The sequence below is a fragment of the Schistocerca gregaria genome, chromosome 3 (genome assembly GCF_023897955.1).
Source record: "Schistocerca gregaria isolate iqSchGreg1 chromosome 3, iqSchGreg1.2, whole genome shotgun sequence".
NCBI classification, from domain to species: domain Eukaryota; kingdom Metazoa; phylum Arthropoda; class Insecta; order Orthoptera; family Acrididae; genus Schistocerca; species Schistocerca gregaria.
In genome coordinates this window covers 522,762,160-522,782,855 of record NC_064922.1, presented here as the reverse complement: position 1 = coordinate 522,782,855, position 20,696 = coordinate 522,762,160, and the positions used below count along the sequence as shown (strand labels likewise).

The window sequence follows — 20,696 nt, the reverse complement described above, 5'->3', positions numbered from 1 at the left end:
AAATTTCGGAAAAGAAAATTGGCAAGGTACACTGTATTTTGAGATGGAACCGCCTAAACGATGTAACAATGACCGACATACGACTCGCCGACATGATGATTTTGACTATAAGCTGTTCATTACTACATGTAAATTCAAAACATTTAAGAATTCTGGCAACGACATTCACCCACAAGTGTGGCTCCATCAATTCTCTCATTGTTTTCATCCCAACTGGTCATTAGAGCACAGATTAGGATTTATGTGTGGCTACTTGGAGAATGAACCAGCTGTAAGAATGCGATCGGTCATTCGCGATTGCCACAGTGAAGGAGAATTTTATCATGCCTTCCTCTCAGCATATTGGTCTCAAGCTACACAAGACCGAGTAAAACATAGCATCATAATGATGAAACATTTCGAACAATCTGAATTCTCCAGTCTTGTGAAATATTTTGAAGATGTGTTGCACAAGAATCAGTACCTGTCAAACCCAGAACTCATACTCATCCGCATTTGCTTACTCAAATTACCTGAACATATACGGCATATTATTTTGGCAGGACGTTGCAAAGACGACATTGAAGCTTTTCTGGGACTGTTACAAGAACTGGAAATTGACACTGACAATCGCGGAACGCGAAAAAAGGAACACAACAATTACACGTCACATCCGTTGCAATTCCGCGATGAAAGAAATAATAACTGGACACGACAAGGCTATTCTCACAACACAAATCGTGACCAAAACAGACACCACCGGTATGACAACCGTTGGCAGAGTAGTAATAATTACAGGGAAAGATCACCTCTCCGCTGTAATGACTATCACAGAGACAATCATAGAAACAGACAATATGGCAACCAGAACTATTATTATTACGGGAGACAGAATAACTTCAGAAGCAACGGTCCACCGTTCAGTGATAATTCAGGGAGAAATTCTCCACCACTTAACCGACAAGAAAGAAACTACAGGAACTACCGACATGACGACAGACGATATGATCGTAACGACAGACCTGAATTGCATCAGAACTGGCGGGATTCAAGCAGAGCAGGGCCCTCTCGACAAGGTGAATTTGTAGAAGTTAGGTCTCCTAATCCCAATAACGACGCGCGTCAACAAAGAAACAGACAATGACTCCCACCGCAGGCAGCCGCGTGCGCCGGCGGGCTCAGAGAAAAATAACATAAGCTAACCTTGAGCAAAATTCCAGTGTTCCTTACCGACGTAACCACATGATAATTGCTTTTCAGTTGACAGTCTGCGTACTAGGAAGAGTAAAGGTTTACACCACATTTTACATGTAAAACCGTTTATTAAGAGATAATCTGCTTTTTAAGTTTGTCTTTGCCATAAAACATTTCACTTCACTTTTCTAGTATGTTTTGTCACACTGAGAAACTGTTAACATGCAACAATGTTTTGAAGTTAACTATCCAGTCTAGAATGTAGGGAACATTTTTAAACAGAAATTACGAATGCATTGTTATAGTGAACAGACGACACAGTGTTGTTATTTGTACATTCTTGCTTGTTAGTTGCACGATTACGCAACGACTATAAGGCTTACATTCATAGAACATATACTGTTTATGAGATTTTAATGCAACATTTTGGTTTAGTTGAAAAGACATTCTTTATTTGAAGTACTTTCTGTGAAATTAAAGATGACTTAGAATTTGCTTTATTTGACAGCTACACGATTATATCACGACGCTACTAATGTGTGACACAATTTACATTGTGCTTTTGCGGTGTATCTGTTTTATATCTGCACAGTTTTTCTGAATTCTTCTGGAAAGGAAAACATGCTTTAGTAGTAACTTTGTGGCATAGCTACAATGAGACAACCTTTTCTGTAGCACAACTATACGTTACAGTACAGTACTTACTTCATCACAGCAATAAGCGTAGTAACTACGATATCTATACGCAAAACATTTCACTTTTGTTTATCATGAGGTAAGTACATTGACTTCTGCAGAACTTAGCTTTCGGAGGACGATAACTACAACACTTCCACAGAGATTATCTTACAACAAGGTGCACAGTTTAGCGCTACAGTACACGTATTTGAGCGATTAACTTTGTACTTAAACATTTATTTTTAAAGATATTTGAAGTACAATGATACAAAGGTTTTCCATGATACATGTCATTCCATTGCTGTAATCTGTAACACCTGAGGATATAAGTACATTAATCCTCAGGGGGGTACACGCCTACTTTGTGTACCATGTGACTGGCAAGCACAAGGAGCCCTAGCTAATATAGTATTTGCTTATACAACTTTACACATCGGTACCATATTTCTCTTACACATAAATTACACAGCTATCTGATCATTTAACTGAGAGAGACAAATATTTAATTTACTACATCAGTGACACATGTTTACGCAATTACGCAGGTGGATAACTTCACACTTACGAAATTGTATTTTGTCTGTACTTTGTGGACTGTTCATACTTTTTTGGAACCATTGTGATACTATGAGAGGTTTGAATGATGTATTTGGTATGGGATCATGATTTTTAAAGTAAGTTTGAGGCAGATGACACTTTTGACATGAGCAGAGAATTTTTTTTAGGTTTTGAAATTATTGGAGGAAGCTACGACGATTTTGAGAATTTGGCTGAGGTGTTATGATATTATTACAATGACTATGTGTATTGAGCTGTTGAGGTATGTTTATGATCAATAAGCTGATGCTATACGAGGAATTTGATTATTCTATGTATCTGTTATGATGAAATATTGACGAAGTGTAGACGAATAAGGTAAGGAATAAAGAATAGTGGTTAGGGACTCTGGTTTGTGAAGAAGGTTGTTGGAAACCAAGAATCGTACTTTAAGAGCTATGAAATGTATGTAAACATGAATGATTACAATGCCAACAAAAAATTTTTGGACGTTGTTATATCAATAGGAGTTTGTTTCTACTGATGTGTAACGCAAATTCTTGACCTGTGAATTTTTTTATATGAGACTGCCACTGTAGCGGAAACTGGCGTCGTAAATATTTCGATAAGACAGTCAAGTGACCACCTGCATGTAATGCGTCGTGGGCACCCAGCTGCGCGACAACCACCTGACAAAAAGAAAGCCATTAGTGTGTGCCTTTCAGAGGCACAGGTGAAAAATATCCTCGCTATTGACATTCCTTTGTAGAAAGCACCGCAAATACGACACGCTCATTACTTGGAAACATTCTTACATCTGCACACCTGATTATGACAAGTGTCTTTCTGCGAGAGTTGAGAGAACTTCTACTGTCTTATGAAATGCCACATAGCTATTGAATGATGTTTTTATTCTTTACTTTGCATAATTGCTTATTTCATTTGATATCTGTTTTCCAGCTGTGTTACAGCATTGGCTATATAAAATAAAATTAAATGCATCCGCTAATGTCAACAGATCTATTAAATAATCATTTTATGATCCACGTTCTTCGGAAAAGGAGCACTTGGAAAGGAAAAAACAATAAGAAGGGATTAATAACAGTTAATGCATACTTAATTTTCTTTTCAACTACTTGGTAATATCTTTTGTAAATTTAGTTTTTTTGTGGTGCACCACTTTAATTATTAATAATACATTAAGATGTGAATATACATTTCCCTTATCTGCGTTGTTGTCTTTAGCGTACTATTTTTTCTGCTTGTGGGTTTGTCATGTTTAGATATAAGTTATTAGATTTACTGTAGCTTGCTTTTCCCATTGCCATTTTTTTCATTGCTGTTTGTATTAATTGTTTTGTGCTGCTGCATTGCCTCGTCCCTTAGTTTAGCATCTGAGCTCAGTAGATTTTAAGTTAGCTTAAGAGGGGGCAGGCTATATAAGAAAATAACTATGATGAATTGGAGGAAATGCAGTGAGAAGCTATAAGAAAATAGTTTGGCCAAAAAAGTAGTGTATAGTGGAGAAAAACTATTTTTGAAAGAGGATGTGAGCATAATACAGAAAGCAGGCTTCGATATGACTTTTTGGAAATAATGAAGAATGAAGGGAGATCTCCGAGAAGTAAAGAAAGTTTTGTTTGCAAAATACTGCAATAAAACAAACCCTGTCATTTCTTTGTGTTATCCCACTATGCGTTTGTGTATCCTTGTGTATTTGTTTTCTTCCTGTCTCTGTGTACTGTTTCATAGAATTTTTTCTCTTATAATACTAAGCTACATTCACTATGATGAGGAATACTGTTATCCTCAAATATAATTTCCATTAATAACATGTTATTTACTTAGTAAAGATGTTTACACATTATTTATTCTGTTTTGTTCTAATGCTTATCTGTGAAGTTGAGGTTTCAAAAGTTATTCTGATCTTTTATGTATGTATTTGTGTCATAATTTGTGTAACACTGATGTATTTGTTATTTCGATTCTTTTGTAAAGCCTGTATTACTGCAAATGTTGTCTGTACTATTATGTTCTTTAATGATATATTTTGTACCTTTGTTATTGTATTCTCATATTATAAAATTGTAATTGACACCAGTTCATCAAATTAAGTAACTTGTAAATTAGATTTCAGTGCACACGTTTCTGTTGGTCATAGTATATGGACAATCTGTGAGAAGTAGGGACTGATAGTGTTTGCACGTGTGTTAATAATTCAGTAAGGGACTGGATAACAGCATTTCTGGTTCTAAGGACATTTCAAAAACAATGTTTGTGAGTGCACAAGTGGTGGTTATGGACTTGCTATATTATCCGCAAGACTCTTCAATGGTGATTGTGCGCCTGCACAGTCAAACAGATGGCTGCTGGCCATCTCTACAAGGACCACAGTGGGTCTACACCTTTGATGACCCACCAATACCATTATTTCTACAAGGACTGCAGTGGGTCTGCACCTCTGGTGACCCACCAATACCGTAATCTCTACCAGGACTACAGTGGGTCTGCTCTGTGATGACCTACCTACCAATATAAATAGTCTTCAACGTCGACTGACTCTGCTGTGGCCCATTACCTGTCTGCATGTCGAGAGTCACCACTTTCTTTCGTTTGAAGGACAACACTACTTCTTCAAAACTGCTTAGAAATCCACTACTTCCAACTGCAATTTCTTTTATTGCTCAGACTTTGAAAAATCACTGCAATTTTACTGTGATGAACAATCGGGACTGTCTTTATGGACTGTGAGAATATTTTAGCTTTTGACCAACATTGTATCAATAAGTGTGTCCATATGATTTCTTTGTTATTGTAATTGCGAGAAAAAAATTTTCAAATCATTATTGGCCACTGCCCAAAACAATTTATAAAATTTTTTTGTGGCGAGCATGGGGTCTATGTAAGTAGGCTGTTTAGGTTTTCTTATTGGTAACGCCACATAGCGTTCTGTATGAAAAATCACTGGCTGTGCTGTGCGCAGTCTGTGGCTAGTTTGCATTGTTGTCTGCCATTGTAGTGTCGGGCAGTGGCAGCTGGATGCTAACAGCGCGTAGCGTTGCGCAGTTGGAGGTGAGCCGCCAGCAGTGGTGGATGTGGGGGGAGAGATAGCGGAGTTTTGAAATTTGTAAGAATGGATGTCATGAACTGATATATATATATATATATATATATATATATATATATATATATATATATATATATATATATATAATGACTATTAAGGTAAATACATTTTTTGTTCTCTATTAAAATCTTTCATTTGCTAACTATATCTATCAGTAGTTAGTGCCTTCCGTAGTTTGAATCTTTTATTTAGTTGGCAGTAGTGGTGCTTGCTGTATTGCAGTAGTTCGAGTAACCCAGATTTTTGTGAGGTAAGCGATATGTGAAACGTATAGGTTAATGTTAGTCAGGGCCATTCTTTTGTAGGGATTTTTCAAAGTCAGATTGCGTTGCACTAAAAATATTGTGTGTCAGTTTAAGCACAGTTTTGTATAATTGTTGAAGGGGACGTTTCAGTATATGTATCAAGGGGTTACCAACTGTGTCTCCTTTCACCAAACGTTGATCTCCACAGCAGGCACCTCGTTCATCCACCCATGCTTACCACTGTTATTTGCGATGAAGGCTGGAATTACGATGCCAGTATCGGAACCATACGTCCACCGAGTGGCGACAGGTGGCCTTTACAGATAAATCACGTGTTATGCTCAATTGGAGTAAAACGTCTGAAAGCAGACACGGTGCAAAGGTCAAGGCTGGAGGAGGGTCCTTATGGTCTGGGAAATTTTTTCGTGGCGTTCCCTGGTTGACCTCGTCATTCTGGAAGGCACTATGGGTCATCTAAAGCATGCATCTATCCTTGGGGACCATGTACACTCATACATGCAGTTGGCTTTTCCTCGGCACGATGCCATCCACCAGCACCAACCTACAATCTGTTGGACCACCTCTATTCGGGTGTTAGCGCCACGGATCCTCAACCGAGAAACCTAGCGCAGCTGCCCACGTCACTGGAGTCGGCTGCATGGCTCCACATCCCTGCCGGTATGTTCCAGAATATCACTGACTCTTCCTGCACGTCTTGCACATGTCCGTGCTGCAAAATGCGTATTTTAGGCATTTGACGGGTGATAAGATTAATGTGATTTGACAATGTAGATAACTGTGTCAGTGGCGTGGAGTTACAGCTGAAATTGCTACAACTGAACAAAGCTCAAGAGTCCGCTGGAGTCCTCATCAGATTCTACACAGAATATGCGGCTATTTTGGCCCCTCTTTAACGATAATATGCCGCAGATTAGGCGAACAAAAAACTGTGGCCAACAGTTGTATTTGACATTTATTTGTTGTAGAAAACATTCTGAAATCAAACTAACATGGTATCTGGAACCGAGTGAAATCTCCATTCCAGCCAACATGAATTCCTGTTACGTCGGACATGGGAAACTCATGCCGCAGTTTTCTGATAGGGCACCCTGAAATCCATGGATCAAGGTAGTCAGGTAGATACTCTACTTCTTGATGTCGGAAAACCATTTGACCAAATACTACTCCAACCATTATGAACTAAATTATAACCTTATGAGGTACCAAATGAAATTTGTGACTGAGGGTTTATTGGTCCCCACAAACGTCTCTGCTACTGTAGTAAACGTAAGCAGTCACTAATTGGGAAATTATGAAGCTTCAAATCTATGGTCAAGCATGGCGCCAGGTACTTGTAGCTCTATCAGGTTATTGCGTACAGGCTGCTCTATGGCTGCTCAGACGCCGGAAACTCGTCCGTGCGCAATTCTTGTAGTGTAGCGTGCATTATCGTTGCTCACCATTGATTTAACCTATTAGTGTATCTTCTTGGAACTTTCCCCCATCTTTATCCTACGTATACGACGGATTTGCGCATGAATTCAGATTTTCACTTCAGATCACATTTCTTGTTCAGTTTCTCTTTTTGAATGTTGCACTTAGGTATTCTGTTGTGCTGTTTGAGCTGACACGTTGTCCGTCGTCACCTGGTACCTTTGTTCTTGTTCCTGCATGTTTCATTTTGTAGTATGTAATGCATCTGCCATCTGTTCATAGGTCTTTTGACAAATCCATCAATGTCTATTGCCTATCCTCGGGTAATTCATTGCGCAGTTCTATCCTTAATTGAAGGGTTATCACGCTTAAGGGGCTATGGTCCAGCATTATATAGATTATGTTTCCTGCTTCGTTAGGTGGTATGCGAACAAGACTTTCGCATACCAAAAACTCTGTCTCCGATGATGTCTAATGCAGGCGCTGCGAAGCCCAGTAAATGGATGAGAAGTAACTCCTATGACTTCTTCATACTAAATGGGGTAAGTGCCGAATGCGTTACAGGAATTGGGTATACTGGACATAGATGTTATACAATTCGTCCCGCTCCTGTCGTTTTGTAGCCTGTCTATTTCGCGTCTTCATTGTCGGTACAAAAATATGAATAGTTCAGGAAAACAAAGTGGTAGAAAATCTGTTAACTCTAAAAAATGTCCGTTATTGAAAAAAGAGCAAATATGAGGAAGCATTTTGTTTCTGATGACGTAATGAATACCACAGCAACAACTGGCAATAAGCAACCATTTAAAGTTGTTCATATGAGAGGCAGTTATTTAGTGGACTTTCAGCAAGGAGCTGACAATATCATTATTAACACAACTGAGGTAGTCCAAATAGTTCACGAGTGAGCTGCCGGACGTCAGTGTCCAACAGCCACAATATGTCACAAATGACCGCGTTGCCATCATCAGAGACGCTGATGAACTGACGGGGTGCCGGCACTGCGGTTTAATCTTCCCTTCCCTCCCTCTGATCGGTCGCATTATCGGCCGTGCGTTGCATCCCTAGCCACATTCCTGTCGCCGATACAGTGGATGTGCGGTGCAAGCGGTAGAGCCGTTTGCCGTCGTTGTTGATAGCATGCCCGTCCCTTCCGAAGGTCCTGCCGCTTTTCATTAGTCGTCCTACCGCTAAAGTAGGCTGCCAGGGTCGTCGTCTTGTCACCCGGTCCTCAGTAAGAGGAGATCGCAGGCTACTTAGACTTTGGTTAAACAGCAGGGTTTTCATGAGGACTGTGATAACCTGATGAATGAAAATTAAAATTCGTGACTGTGGAAAATAAATACACTGCTGCCCATTAAAACAGCAATACCAAAAAGGATAGCAAATTTTACTTATTTTGAAAACACATTTCAGCAAAAAGGAAGCATAATTATCCTTGCGGCGGGCGCGTGGCGGCATACAGTACCGCCAACTCAGTTTTCTTTCCGTAATTCAACTAGCGCGCCATGTACACAACAGTAGTGATATACACTCCTGGAAATGGAAAAAAGAACACATTGACACCGGTGTGTCAGACCCACCATACTTGCTCCGGACACTGCGAGAGGGCTGTACAAGCAATGATCACACGCACGGCACAGCGGACACACCAGGAACCGCGGTGTTGGCCGTCGAATGGCGCTAGCTGCGCAGCATTTGTGCACCGCCGCCGTCAGTGTCAGCCAGTTTGCCGTGGCATACAGAGCTCCATCGCAGTCTTTAAAACTGGTAGCATGCCGCGACAGCGTGGACGTGAACCGTATGTGCAGTTGACGGACTTCGAGCGAGGGCGTATAGTGGGCATGCAGGAGGCCGGGTGGACGTACCGCCGAATTGCTCAACACGTGGGGCGTGAGGTCTCCACAGTACATCGATGTTGTCGCCAGTGGTCGGCGGAAGATGCACGTGCCCGTCGACCTGGGACCGGACCGCAGCGACGCACGGATGCACGTCAAGACCGTAGGATCCTACGCAGTGCCGTAGGGGACCACACCGCCACTTCCCAGCAAATTAGGGACACTGTTGCTCCTGGGGTATCGGCGAGGACCATTCGCAACCGTTTCCATGAAGCTGGGCTACGGTTCCGCACACCGTTAGGCCGTCTTCCGCTCACGCTCCAACATCGTGCAGCCCGCCTCCAGTGGTGTCGCGACAGGCGTGAATGGATGGACGAATGGAGACGTGTCGTCTTCAGCGATGAGAGTCGCTTCTGCCTTGGTGCCAATGATGGTCGTATGCGTGTTTGGCGCCGTGCAGTTGAGCGCCGCAATCAGGACTGCATACGACCGAGGCACACAGGGCCAACACCCGGCATCATGGCGTGGGGAGCGATCTCCTACACTGGCCGTACACCTCTGGTGATCGTCGAGGTGACACTGAATAGTGCACGGTACATCCAAACCGTCATCGAACCCATCGTTCTACCATTCCTAGACCGGCACGTCCGCATGTATCCCGTGCCACCCAACGTCCTCTAGAAGGTGTAAGTCAACTACCCTGGCCAGCAAGATCTGTTCCACATTGAGCATGTTTGGGACTGGATGAAGCGTCGTCTCACGCGGTCTGCACGTCCAGCACGAACGCTGGTCCAACTGAGGCGCCAGGTGGAAATGGCATGGCAAGCCGTTCCACAGGACTACATCCAGCATCTCTACGATCGTCTCCATGGGAGAATAGCAGCCTGCATTGCTGCGAAAGGTGGATATACACTGTACTAGTGCCGACATTGTGCATGCTCTGTTGCCTGTGTCTATGTGCCTGTGGTTCTGCCAGTGTGATCATGTGATGTATCTGACCCCAGGAATGTGTCAATAAAGTTTCCCCTTCCTGGGACAATGAATTCACGGTGTTCTTATTTCAATTTCCAGGAGTGTATATGCTTCGATGACATTATTAGTCGACAATTTTCACTTGTCGCGGTATAAGGCCGTTCGTAATAGCCGTGACTGATCTGTGAAGTGGTCAACTACAATTAGGTGGCCCTGACTACCGCACCCGCCCGGTGATGTAACTAAATGTGGTGTAATCTCTGTTGAATGTTTTGAAGATCAGAAGCTATATTTTACAAAAACACTTCGAGGGAATGATTATTTAGTTACTAAAGATTAATGTTATACTTTTCCTATTGTCTTGAAGGTCCGTACCTAAGAAAGGATTGGCGCCAGACGAAATTGAGCGACTTCTTCTGGAATCATCTAACGGAGAGTATTATGCTGGTTTCTTTTACAGCGATGATGAAGCAGAAATAATCGAGGCTGCAGATTATGCCAGTGAATCTGAACGGAGTGAATGAAGTGAATCAATTACCAAGTGATGAGTGCCATTTTTATTTTGGTTAAGGACCACGAAACTTTATAGATAAATAATGAGTCAGTGGTGCCGTGTAGAACACAACGTAAGAATAAAATCAGTGTCTTACCTGGTCCAAAACGCCGCAATGCTACAGGAGCTAAAATTGAAACCGAAATTGTTCTCAAATTTTTTGATCCTGAGGTAATCGATGTTGTTGCGAACACCAATAAATATATAAACAACAATAGATCATCTGTGAATTATGCGAGAGACTTACACAACAGAAATACGTCTGCTCCTGAAATAATGGATCTCTGAGGAGCACTGTTTCTCATTAGTGTACAAAAAGGGGAAGGCACAAACGTATTAGAGCTGTGTGCATCAAATGGCACAGGAACGACTATTTTCAGGGCGGCATTTAGCTACAAGGGATTTCTGCTCTTGCTCCGGGCGCTGAGGATTGATGATACTTCAACGAAAAAATAGTGACTTCCAATTGACAAAATGGCTGCCATCGGTGATCTTCACTTTGCATTTCTGAACAACTGCAGAGGTAACTGCAGCCCAGGGGAGTTCATAGTCAAAGACTAAATGCTTGTTCGGTTTCGTGGACGTTGTGATTTTGTGCGTTACAAGCTCAATAAGCCTGCCAACTATGGTTTGAACATGTGCTCATTATGCGATACCAATACATTTGTAACTTTGAAGTACACTGCAGCAGACACTATCCTGGACCGTGTCTTGCATTTAACGAGCCTATGGATATTGTGAAAAGATTAGTTGAACCAATCAAGAGCGCTGACAGGAATGTAACAATGAACAACTATTCTAGCAGTTATCGTTTTGGACAATGTCTTCTAGAACATGGGCTAACCCACATAGGGACACTGAAAAGAACAAGAAGGAAATTCCTTCCGAATTTTTGCTAAGAAGGTCGCGAGAAACTGGAAACTGTTTTTTCGGATTTCAAGATGACTTCTGCCTTGTTTCTTGCCAAACGAAAAGAAACAAGGCTGCGCTTTTTCTGTTGTCAATGCGTGAAATTGATGAAACAGACACTTCTAAAGGAAAGTATATTGTGAATCGGGACTAAAATTCAACTAAAGGTGGCGTAGATACTGTTGATTAGATGTGTAAATGAAATTTTAAACATTTTGATTCGCTGTGATACAGCAACCGTACCCTATTTAATTACACGATGTATATACAGCCACATCTGTTGCACAACATTCTTGTCAGTTCACCATAGTTTCGATTCCACTAGGTAAATCTTCGTCAGAATAAAAAATTACGTGGAATACATGTAATCACACCATGGTTAAAGACGTTTGAGCAAAACTGCTCTGATCAGACACAAATGTCACAGGATTAAAAACATGATTTATGTAGTTGACAATCATGTTATCATTTACATGTAAAAGAAGGGAACTGCCGGCCGCGGTGGCCAAACGGTTATAGGCGCTTCAGTCTGGAACCCCGCGACGCTGCGGTCGCAGGTTCGATTCCGTCCTCAGGCATGGATGTGTGTGATGTCCTTAGGTTTGTTAGGTTTAAGTAGTTCTAAGTCTATGGGACTGATGACCTCAGATGTTAAGTTCCATAGCGCATAGAGCCATTTGAACCAGTTTTATCTTATTTTTTTTTTAATTTTTTTTTTAGAAGGGAACTGGTTTTTCGACTTACATGGCAAAATTACGTGAATCAAAACAAGTTGCCATTTTCGCGTTTGTTTACTTGTTAATATTAGTCCAAAAATGGCTCTGAACATTATGGGACTTAACAGCTGTGGTCATCAGTCCCCTAGAACTTAGAACTACTTAAATCTAACCGACCTAAGGACATCACACACATCCATGCCCGAGGCAGGATTCGAACCTACGACCGTAGCGGTCACGTGGTTCCAGACTGCAACGCCTAGAAACGCACGGCCAAACCGGCCGGCTATTAGTCCAATGTCATGGAATATAACGCATTGTGTCAAATAATGTAACATAAGATGCATCCCACACACTATAAGCACGTAAACTTGTGTCGCCGCAAGGGGTAGTCGTGCGGTCCGAGGCGCCCTGCCACGGTTTGCGCGGCTCACGTCATCGGAGGTTCGAGTCAAGTAGTGTGTAAGCCTAGGGACCGATGACCTTAGTAGTTTGGTCCCATAGAACTTAGCACAAATATCCAAATTTGTGTCTATTTGTTCTTACAGGCCTCGCCTTACATGTAACAGGGATTGGGACTAGGAGAGTTCACTGAGCTGGAAAAGGATGGTTAACGCGTACAAAAGCATGAATATAAAAAAGTGTTTTGATTTAAATGTCTTTGAAGCTGCGAGATAAGTCGGAAAGCTAGTTCCCTTCTTTTACATCTCTAACTCTGCCCAGGATGCATTCTCCTCTTTCTTTGCTACGATAGGAGCCTTTTTCATTCTGGGCCCAACTTTTGTCCTATCATAATTGTAACATTAGTGTGTCATAGCATGGCAACCGATATATATTTTGTTCACTCGGTCGACAACTGATCCGGTATATGTTTTTGTATCGTCTTTTCGAATCAATTGGCTTATATCGTGGCAACGGATAAATCTTTCAAGTCCACCTTTTTAGAAAATTTAAACAGATTCGCACAACTCTGAAAATTAGAAGTGCCGCGCATAAGGAACGCCTTTTTGCACGCAAAATCATAATGAAGCTAGATTTTCGAAACTGAATTTGCAGTTTTATAGTAAGAATTCATTTGTTATTTGACTCAATCGTTTCCGCGCATTCAATTCAAGAAGGAACGAATTATATGCGCTACACTTAGCTCGACTGTAAATCACCGTATCTCGACAACGGAATAAAACTACCGGATAAAAAAAAATAGTTTTGACTTTATTCGACTTCGCGCAAGGTATGAGCCGCTTCGTACAAGTTTAATATACAGAAGTGGCGCTTCAGAAACCTCTCAGAAAAAATTAAAACGGGATATCTAGAAAACGGATAAAAATGTTGAATAAAGAAAGTATGTTTGCCTTTATCCATTTACCTGCCTTCGGGCAAAGTTTGAACCTATTCGACAAGTTTAAATTATAGAAGTGGTGCACTCCAAAAACCCAAAAAAGTGATTATTACACTTAAAATCCAAACGGAGCAGATTTTTCAAAGAGTTAAAACATATCTTAGGCAATGGTGCAATGCACTGGTGGACCAAATCTGAACCATCATTCTCTCTCCAGTACAGAGTCTGCTGTTGCACATAAAATCGTAACGAGAGTAATTGTTTTTGCATTAATTTCAGCCCAATAAAACATTTTCCTTCAGAAGGAATTAATCGAATCGCACAGCTTGCCTGGGCGCCGGCTCCAGCTATAGTGAAACAGGGATTAAAATATTTTTAATACTGACCGCCGGGTCGGGATTAACTAAAAGCATTTTGCTCTGTGTTGCTAACTCAAATAGGAACCGAGCACCAAGATCCGCCATCCCCTCCACAAACCACGATTCTCCGCCTTTTGACTTTATTCGACTTCGCGCAAGGTTTGAGCCGCTTCGTACAAGTTTAATATACAGAAGTGGCGCTTCAGAAACCTCTCAGAAAAAATTAAAACGGGATATCTAGAAAACGGATAAAAAGGCAATGGTGAAATGCACTGGTGGACCAAATCTGAACCATCATTCTCTCTCCAGTACAGAGTCTGCTGTTGCACATAAAATCGTAACGAGAGTAATTGTTTTTGCATTAATTTCAGCCCAATAAAACATTTTCCTTCAGAAGGAATTAATCGAATCGCACAGCTTGCCTGGGCGCCGGCTCCAGCTATAGTGAAACAGGGATTAAAATATTTTTAATACTGACCGCCGGGTCGGGATTAACTAAAAGCATTTTGCTCTGAGTTGCTAACTCAAATAGGAACCGAGCACCAAGATCCGCCATCCCCTCCACAAACCACGATTCTCCGCGCTCCCTTTTCAGATGTGTTTGTCAGAGCGCTGCCGCGCTATAACGATAGAAGAACGGATGCTTTCCCTTTTCCATATGGGTTTGTCACTAGGTTAAACTATGTCCATTGATAAAGTGCAGTCGTTCGTGTTATGTACAGAACCATTTGAACACGAGCTCGAGAACTTCCAAAGTGTACTAAGGAAATATTGTTCAGCGGTAACGTCAGAATTACTTAGTGTACGATCGGATTATAGGATCTACATTACAAAATTAGAAAAAAAAACATGGGGGAATGAGAGTTATACCATTCATCCTTTTGTAATGATGCACGATTTAAGTATAATACTTGACAGCACAGAAAAAAAGAGATGATAAGTGTTTAGCGATCCTTCGACATTGACGTCATTAGAGATGGAGCGTGGACTGAGACTGGACAGAGACGTGGAAGAAAACAGGCCGGTCCTCTCAAATGAATCACCTCTCTGTTGGCCTTAAGTGATTTAGGGGAACCTAATTCCGTTGGGAGATCAGAAGCCTGGTTCCCCCTCCTCTCCCCCTACTCCCCCACCCCCACGAGTGGGCGAGATGAGTGATTTACCACTGCAGTACCTAACAGAGCATATTGTAGTTCAGAGACTTTTTTGTGATGCATCCCACATGTATTTAAACCAAAACTCTCCCAGAGAACTCCGATGAAGCGATCGTCATGTTCCGTTCCGAGGGTGATAGTACACGCCAAGAGTAGTGCATTTGTTTCGAGAATGCGAGCTGAAATCGAACGAGATCAAGAGCACAACTGCGCAATCTGCGCCCGCCGACCTAGACTGCTAAACGGTCACTCCGCGAGGCCTCGCGTCCACAAGCTGCGGGTATATAAACCAGCCGCTGCAGCTTACCGGCACCAGTTGCTCGCAGACGACAACCAGCACTCCCACACCATGTACAAAGTTGTGAGTAATTATTGACTTTTGCAGAATTAGAATTTTATGTTAATCGTGTTCATATGTGGGTTTTCTTGTGCACTCCTTGCATAATTATATGTCGTGTGACTACGGCCTCCCGTCGGGTAGACCGTTTGTCGGGCGCAAATCTTTCAAACTGACGCCACTTCGGCCACTTGCGCGTCGATGGAGATGAAATGATGATGATTAGGACAACACCCAGTCCCTGAGCGGAGAAAATCTCCGACCCAGCCGGGAATCGAACCTGGGCCCTTATGATTGACATTCTGTCGCGATTACCACTCAGCTACCAGGGGCGGACTGTTCCCTCCTTCCTATACTGTGATTAACGATGCATTAAACCCAGTTATATGGTTTGCAACGCCACAGCCGTTTTGATTCACCTTAACAATACCGTGTATAACAGGTGGTGTTAACGAGTGTGTGTCAAGAGGTAGTTTAAAATATTTCGAGATTCACGTTTAGCGAACAGAGATTTAAGTAACGGTCTAATAGTGTTGGGTGAAGAACGTACACGTATGGTACCTCATTCAGTCCAGAGAACAATTTTTATCTGCGCTAATTCTATCCACAGGGGATTTTCCTCGATTTTATGTTTGCATCAGACGTTCCTTCGAGTACTAAAAGTTAAAAAGGGTGTTACAAAAAGGTAAGGCCAAACTTTCAGGAAACATTCCTCACACACAAAGAAATAAAATATGTTATGTGCACATGTGTCCGGAAACCATTACTTTCCATGTTAGAGCTCATTTTATTACTTTTCTTCAAATCACATTAATCATGGAATGGAAACACACAGAAACAGAACGTACCAGCGTGACGTCAAGCACTTTGTTACAGGAAATGTTCAAAATGTCCTCCGTTAGCGAGGATACATGCATCCACCCTCCGTCGCATGGAATCGCTGATGCGCTGATGGAGCCCTGGAGAATTGCGTATAGTATCACAGCCGTCCACAATACGAGCACGAAGAGTCTCTACATTTAGTACCGGGGTTGCGTAGACAAGAGCTCTCAAATGCCCCATAAATGAAAGTCAAGAGGGTTGAAGTCAGGAGAGCTTAGAGGCCATGGAATTGGTCCGCCTCGACCAATCCATCGGTCACCGAATCTGTTGTTGAAAAGCGTACGAACACATCGACTGAAATGTGCAGGAGCTCCATCGTGCATGAACCACATGTTGTGTCGTACTTGTAAAGGCACATGTCCTAGCACCACAGGTATCCTGTATGAAATCATAATAACGTCCTCCATTGAGCGTAGGTGGAAGAACATGGGGCCCAATCAAGACATCACCAACAATGCCTGCCCAAACGTTCTCAGAAAATCTGTGTCGATGACGTGTTGCACAATTGCGTGCGAATTCTCGTCAGCCCACACATATTGATTGAGAAAATTTACAATGTGATCACGTTGGAACGAAGCCACATCCTTAAAGAGAACATTTGCACTGAAATGAGGATTGACACATTGTTGGATGAACCATTCGCAGAAGTGTACCCGTGGAGGCGAATCTGGTGCTGATAGCGCCTGCACACGCCGTACTTGGTACGGAAACAGCTGCTTCTCCCGTAGCACTCTCCATACAGTGACGTGGTCAACGTTACCTTGTACAGCAGCAACTTCTCTGGCGCTGACATTAGGGTTATCGTCAACTGCACGAAGAATTGCCTCGTCCATTGCAGGTGTCCTCGTCGTTTTAGGTCTTCACCAGTCGCGAGTCATAGGCTGGAATGTTCCGTGCTCCCTAAGACGCCGATCAATTGCTTCGAACGTCTTCCTGTCGGGACACCTTCATTCTGGAAATCTGTCTCGATACAATCGTACGCGCCACGGCTATTTCCCCGTGCTAATCCATACATCAAATGGGCATCTGCCAACTCCGCATTTGTAAACATTGCACTGACTGCAAAACCACGTTCGTGATGAACACGAACCCTTTGATGCTACGTACTAATGTGCTTGATGCTAGTACTGTAGAGCAATGAGTCGCATGTCAACACAAGCACCGAAGTCAACATTTCCTTCTTTCAATTGGGCCAACTGGCGATGAATCGAAGAAGTACAGTACATAATGACGAAACTAAAATGAGCTCTAACATGGAAATTAATTGTTTCCGTGCACGTGTTCACATAACATCTTTTCTTTATTTGTGTGTGTGAGGAATGTTTCCTTAAAGTTTGGCCGTACCTTTTTTGTAACACCCTGTATAGTGTAATAGATCTTGTATAGTGTAATAGATCTTCACCACAAGAAAAGCTGAATAAGTAGCTTTTAGAAATCTTTACCTGTCTCTTATGCTTTCTATCGACTGTCTAAGAGTAGTTTTTGTTCGAAAATGTAGATTTATGTTAGTCATAGACTGCAAAGACAAAAGAAAAAATGATTTTGCTTGTCCATCTCGCCATCCTTTACACAGCTGAATAGAAACCTCCCAAAAATAAAAGAGGTTTTGAAAAATTTACAACTGAAACAAATAGCAAAGCGAAAACATCAGACGTTCATAAAAAGGTTTCCATTTCAATGCTTCTGAGCAATCCTCCAGAAAACAAGACAAATAAGAGAAATCTGTGGCCTCAAATCTCTTTATAAAACGTCTGCAGGAGACGAGAACTACTGAACTAACACCCTATATTCAGTAAGGAGTTACACAAAACCAATAACTACCCGCAAATTAAACGCCCTACAATGGTAAGAAAAGTTTTAAGAAACTAAAGATTTTAAGAGAAAGTCAGGAAGTCAGTTCGGTTGTTACATCTACAGTGTCCACAGTACATATATGTATAGGCTACAGCTAAAGTTTTACGTGAGAACTTTTGTCTGGAAACTAAGCACTTACATTGATAATTTTCGGGATATATCTCAACCACATTAAGTGTTACCAACCGAGGTGGCGTACCGCTAAGGCACTACACTCCAATTTGAGAGGGTGATAGTTGGAAATCGCATCATGTCATTCAGTTTTATATTTCTTACTGTTTGTTAAAATTATATAAGGTAACTACTGGTTACTTTAAAGTGATGTGGGCAATTTCCTACTCTGTCTTTCCTCAGTTTGAGTTCCTTCAATAATGACATCGATTGTCTATGGGATGTGAGACTGTATTTTGCTTTCCTTCCTTTCTCACATGTTACATCCACATGATGTTTCCTGTTTCGCTGACAGTACATACTATATGTGTGGCAGGCGTGATTTATCATACACTTGCAATTTTTGAGCGACTGTACTTCAACTCTCTCAGCACATACAACTTGTGAACGAGTGGGATGGGCATCAAAGGAAACGATAATACTACAGCGAGAGGAAGGATAACAGATTCGATTTCATTTTTCTTCATAAAAAGGGACGGCCAGTTTCTGGACATATTTTCTAATGTAGAACTTCATCTATCAGTTTCCGTTTACGACCTGTAGGGCAGTAACCAGTCAGTTCTGGAACACTGTCAACTTGACAATACCGTAAATATTATTGCACATAGTTGTAAAAAGTGACGCATATGGTGGTACCTCCAGGTGATCCTGATGTGCGCCGTGGCCGCCGCCCACGCCGGCTACCTGGGAGGCTACGCCGCCCCCGCCGTCGCCGTGGCGCCTGCCGTGGCCGCCCCCGCCGTGGCTGTAGCCCACGCCCCCGTGGCCGTGGCGCCCGCCGCCTCTTCGTACGCCAACACGTACCGCGTGTCGCAGACAGCCCGCCTCCTGGCCGCTCCCGCTGTCGCCGCCGCCCCCGTAGCCTACGCCGCCCCCGCCATCCACGCCCCCCTTGCCTACGCCGCCCCTGCTGTCGCTGCTCCTCTCCTCAAAGTGCACTGAAATGAATGAACCATACTAATGGAGCTAAGCGATCTAAATGTATTACTATTTATGTAAGAAATAAAAAGTTATTTAATTATATTTTCGATCTATGGGTATTTTATATAATTTTTTAATTTACATGTACTTACTAACTTAAACCAATTTTCTTCCCAAGGAGTAATCACTAACATTTCGATATCAGGACCACACGATACATGGGGTTCATTTTAACGGAGGGCAATGGAAGATCTCGAAAACTACACATAAGAAAAAGTTATAATTCCAATTTCCAATAATACTGCACTCGACCCGTCATCCACCCCGTGCGTAGGTGGCGGGGGATAATTTTGAAATCTTCAATGGGAATCCAGTTTTTTTTATTGCAGATTACGATTATACTGCAAAATCCAATATCCAGTTGCACGTTAGACCACACCTTCATGCTGCGAAGGTAGGACAGGGCAGTATTTGATAACTTCTAATAGGAAACCCCATTTGCAACGTTGTATACCACCTACTTATCGAACAGGGGACTACTCGACGCGCATTGTGGCTATGGCTAGAGACTTTTCCAATTAGAGTAAGTGTTCAAAAATATTACCGCCAAAATCAATACACCTAGTGATCTCTTTTTAAAGTGACCATACACATCACAGAAGCATATCTGCGGGAATTGCAGCTCAGATGTTTCTGATGTGATCGATCTCGTCTTCACAGATTGTTGGACTTGCTGGTTCACCTGATCTTTCAAACATCTCCACATAAAGAAATCCTGTGACGTCAAATCCGGTGACCTGGAGGACCATTTAGCAGGGCCACCTCTGTCGATGCACGGATCGTGAATGTAAATGTCGTGTAACTAGGGCCTCCCGTTTAGTAGACCTTTCGCCGGTGCAAGTCTTTCGATTTGACGGCACTTCGGCGACTTGCGCGTCGATGGGGATTAAATAATGATGATTAGGACAACACAACACCCACTCGCTGAGCGGAGAAAAAGTCCGACCCATCCGGGAATCGAACAAGGGTCCTTGGGACTGACATTGTGTCACGCTGACCACACTGCTACCGGGGACGGACTCACTGATCAGTGCAAACACGGTTTAATATCTCCCATGATTCAATTGTTTAATGGGCTGGCCAGTCGTCGTGCTGAAACCACATACATTGTTGAACGTCCAGGGCGATATCCTGCTGTAGTACCGGTAGTTCCTGCTTCGAAAACGTTCGATTTCTCCGTCCAGTCAACGTACCGTCGATAAAATACGGGCCAATGAGTTTGTTTCCATGACGGCACACCATACTTTAACCGACCAAGAACGTCGGTGGTCAGCTTGACGGAAACAGTGAGGATTGTGTACACTACAGCAATGCATCTGTAAGTAGGCTGTTTAGGTTTTTTTTTTATTGGTAACGCCGCCGCCACGTAGCGCTCTGTATGAAAATCACTGGCTGTGCTGTGTGCAGTCTGTAGCTGGTTTGCATTGTTGTCTGCCA

General features: G+C 42.4%; 1 protein-coding gene across 1 annotated transcript in view; it reads left to right on the top strand.

The window, feature by feature from the left end:
* Window positions 1–19,301, top strand: part of LOC126356358 (cuticle protein 12.5-like) — a 27,658-nt gene extending 8,357 nt beyond the window's left edge. The window contains exon 2 of the mRNA XM_050007345.1: window positions 18,921–19,301. Within this exon, the coding sequence (XP_049863302.1) occupies window positions 18,921–19,220 (300 nt within the window). The 3' untranslated portion in view covers window positions 19,221–19,301. The remainder of the gene's footprint in view (window positions 1–18,920) is intronic.
* Window positions 19,302–20,696: the final 1,395 nt, after the last annotated feature.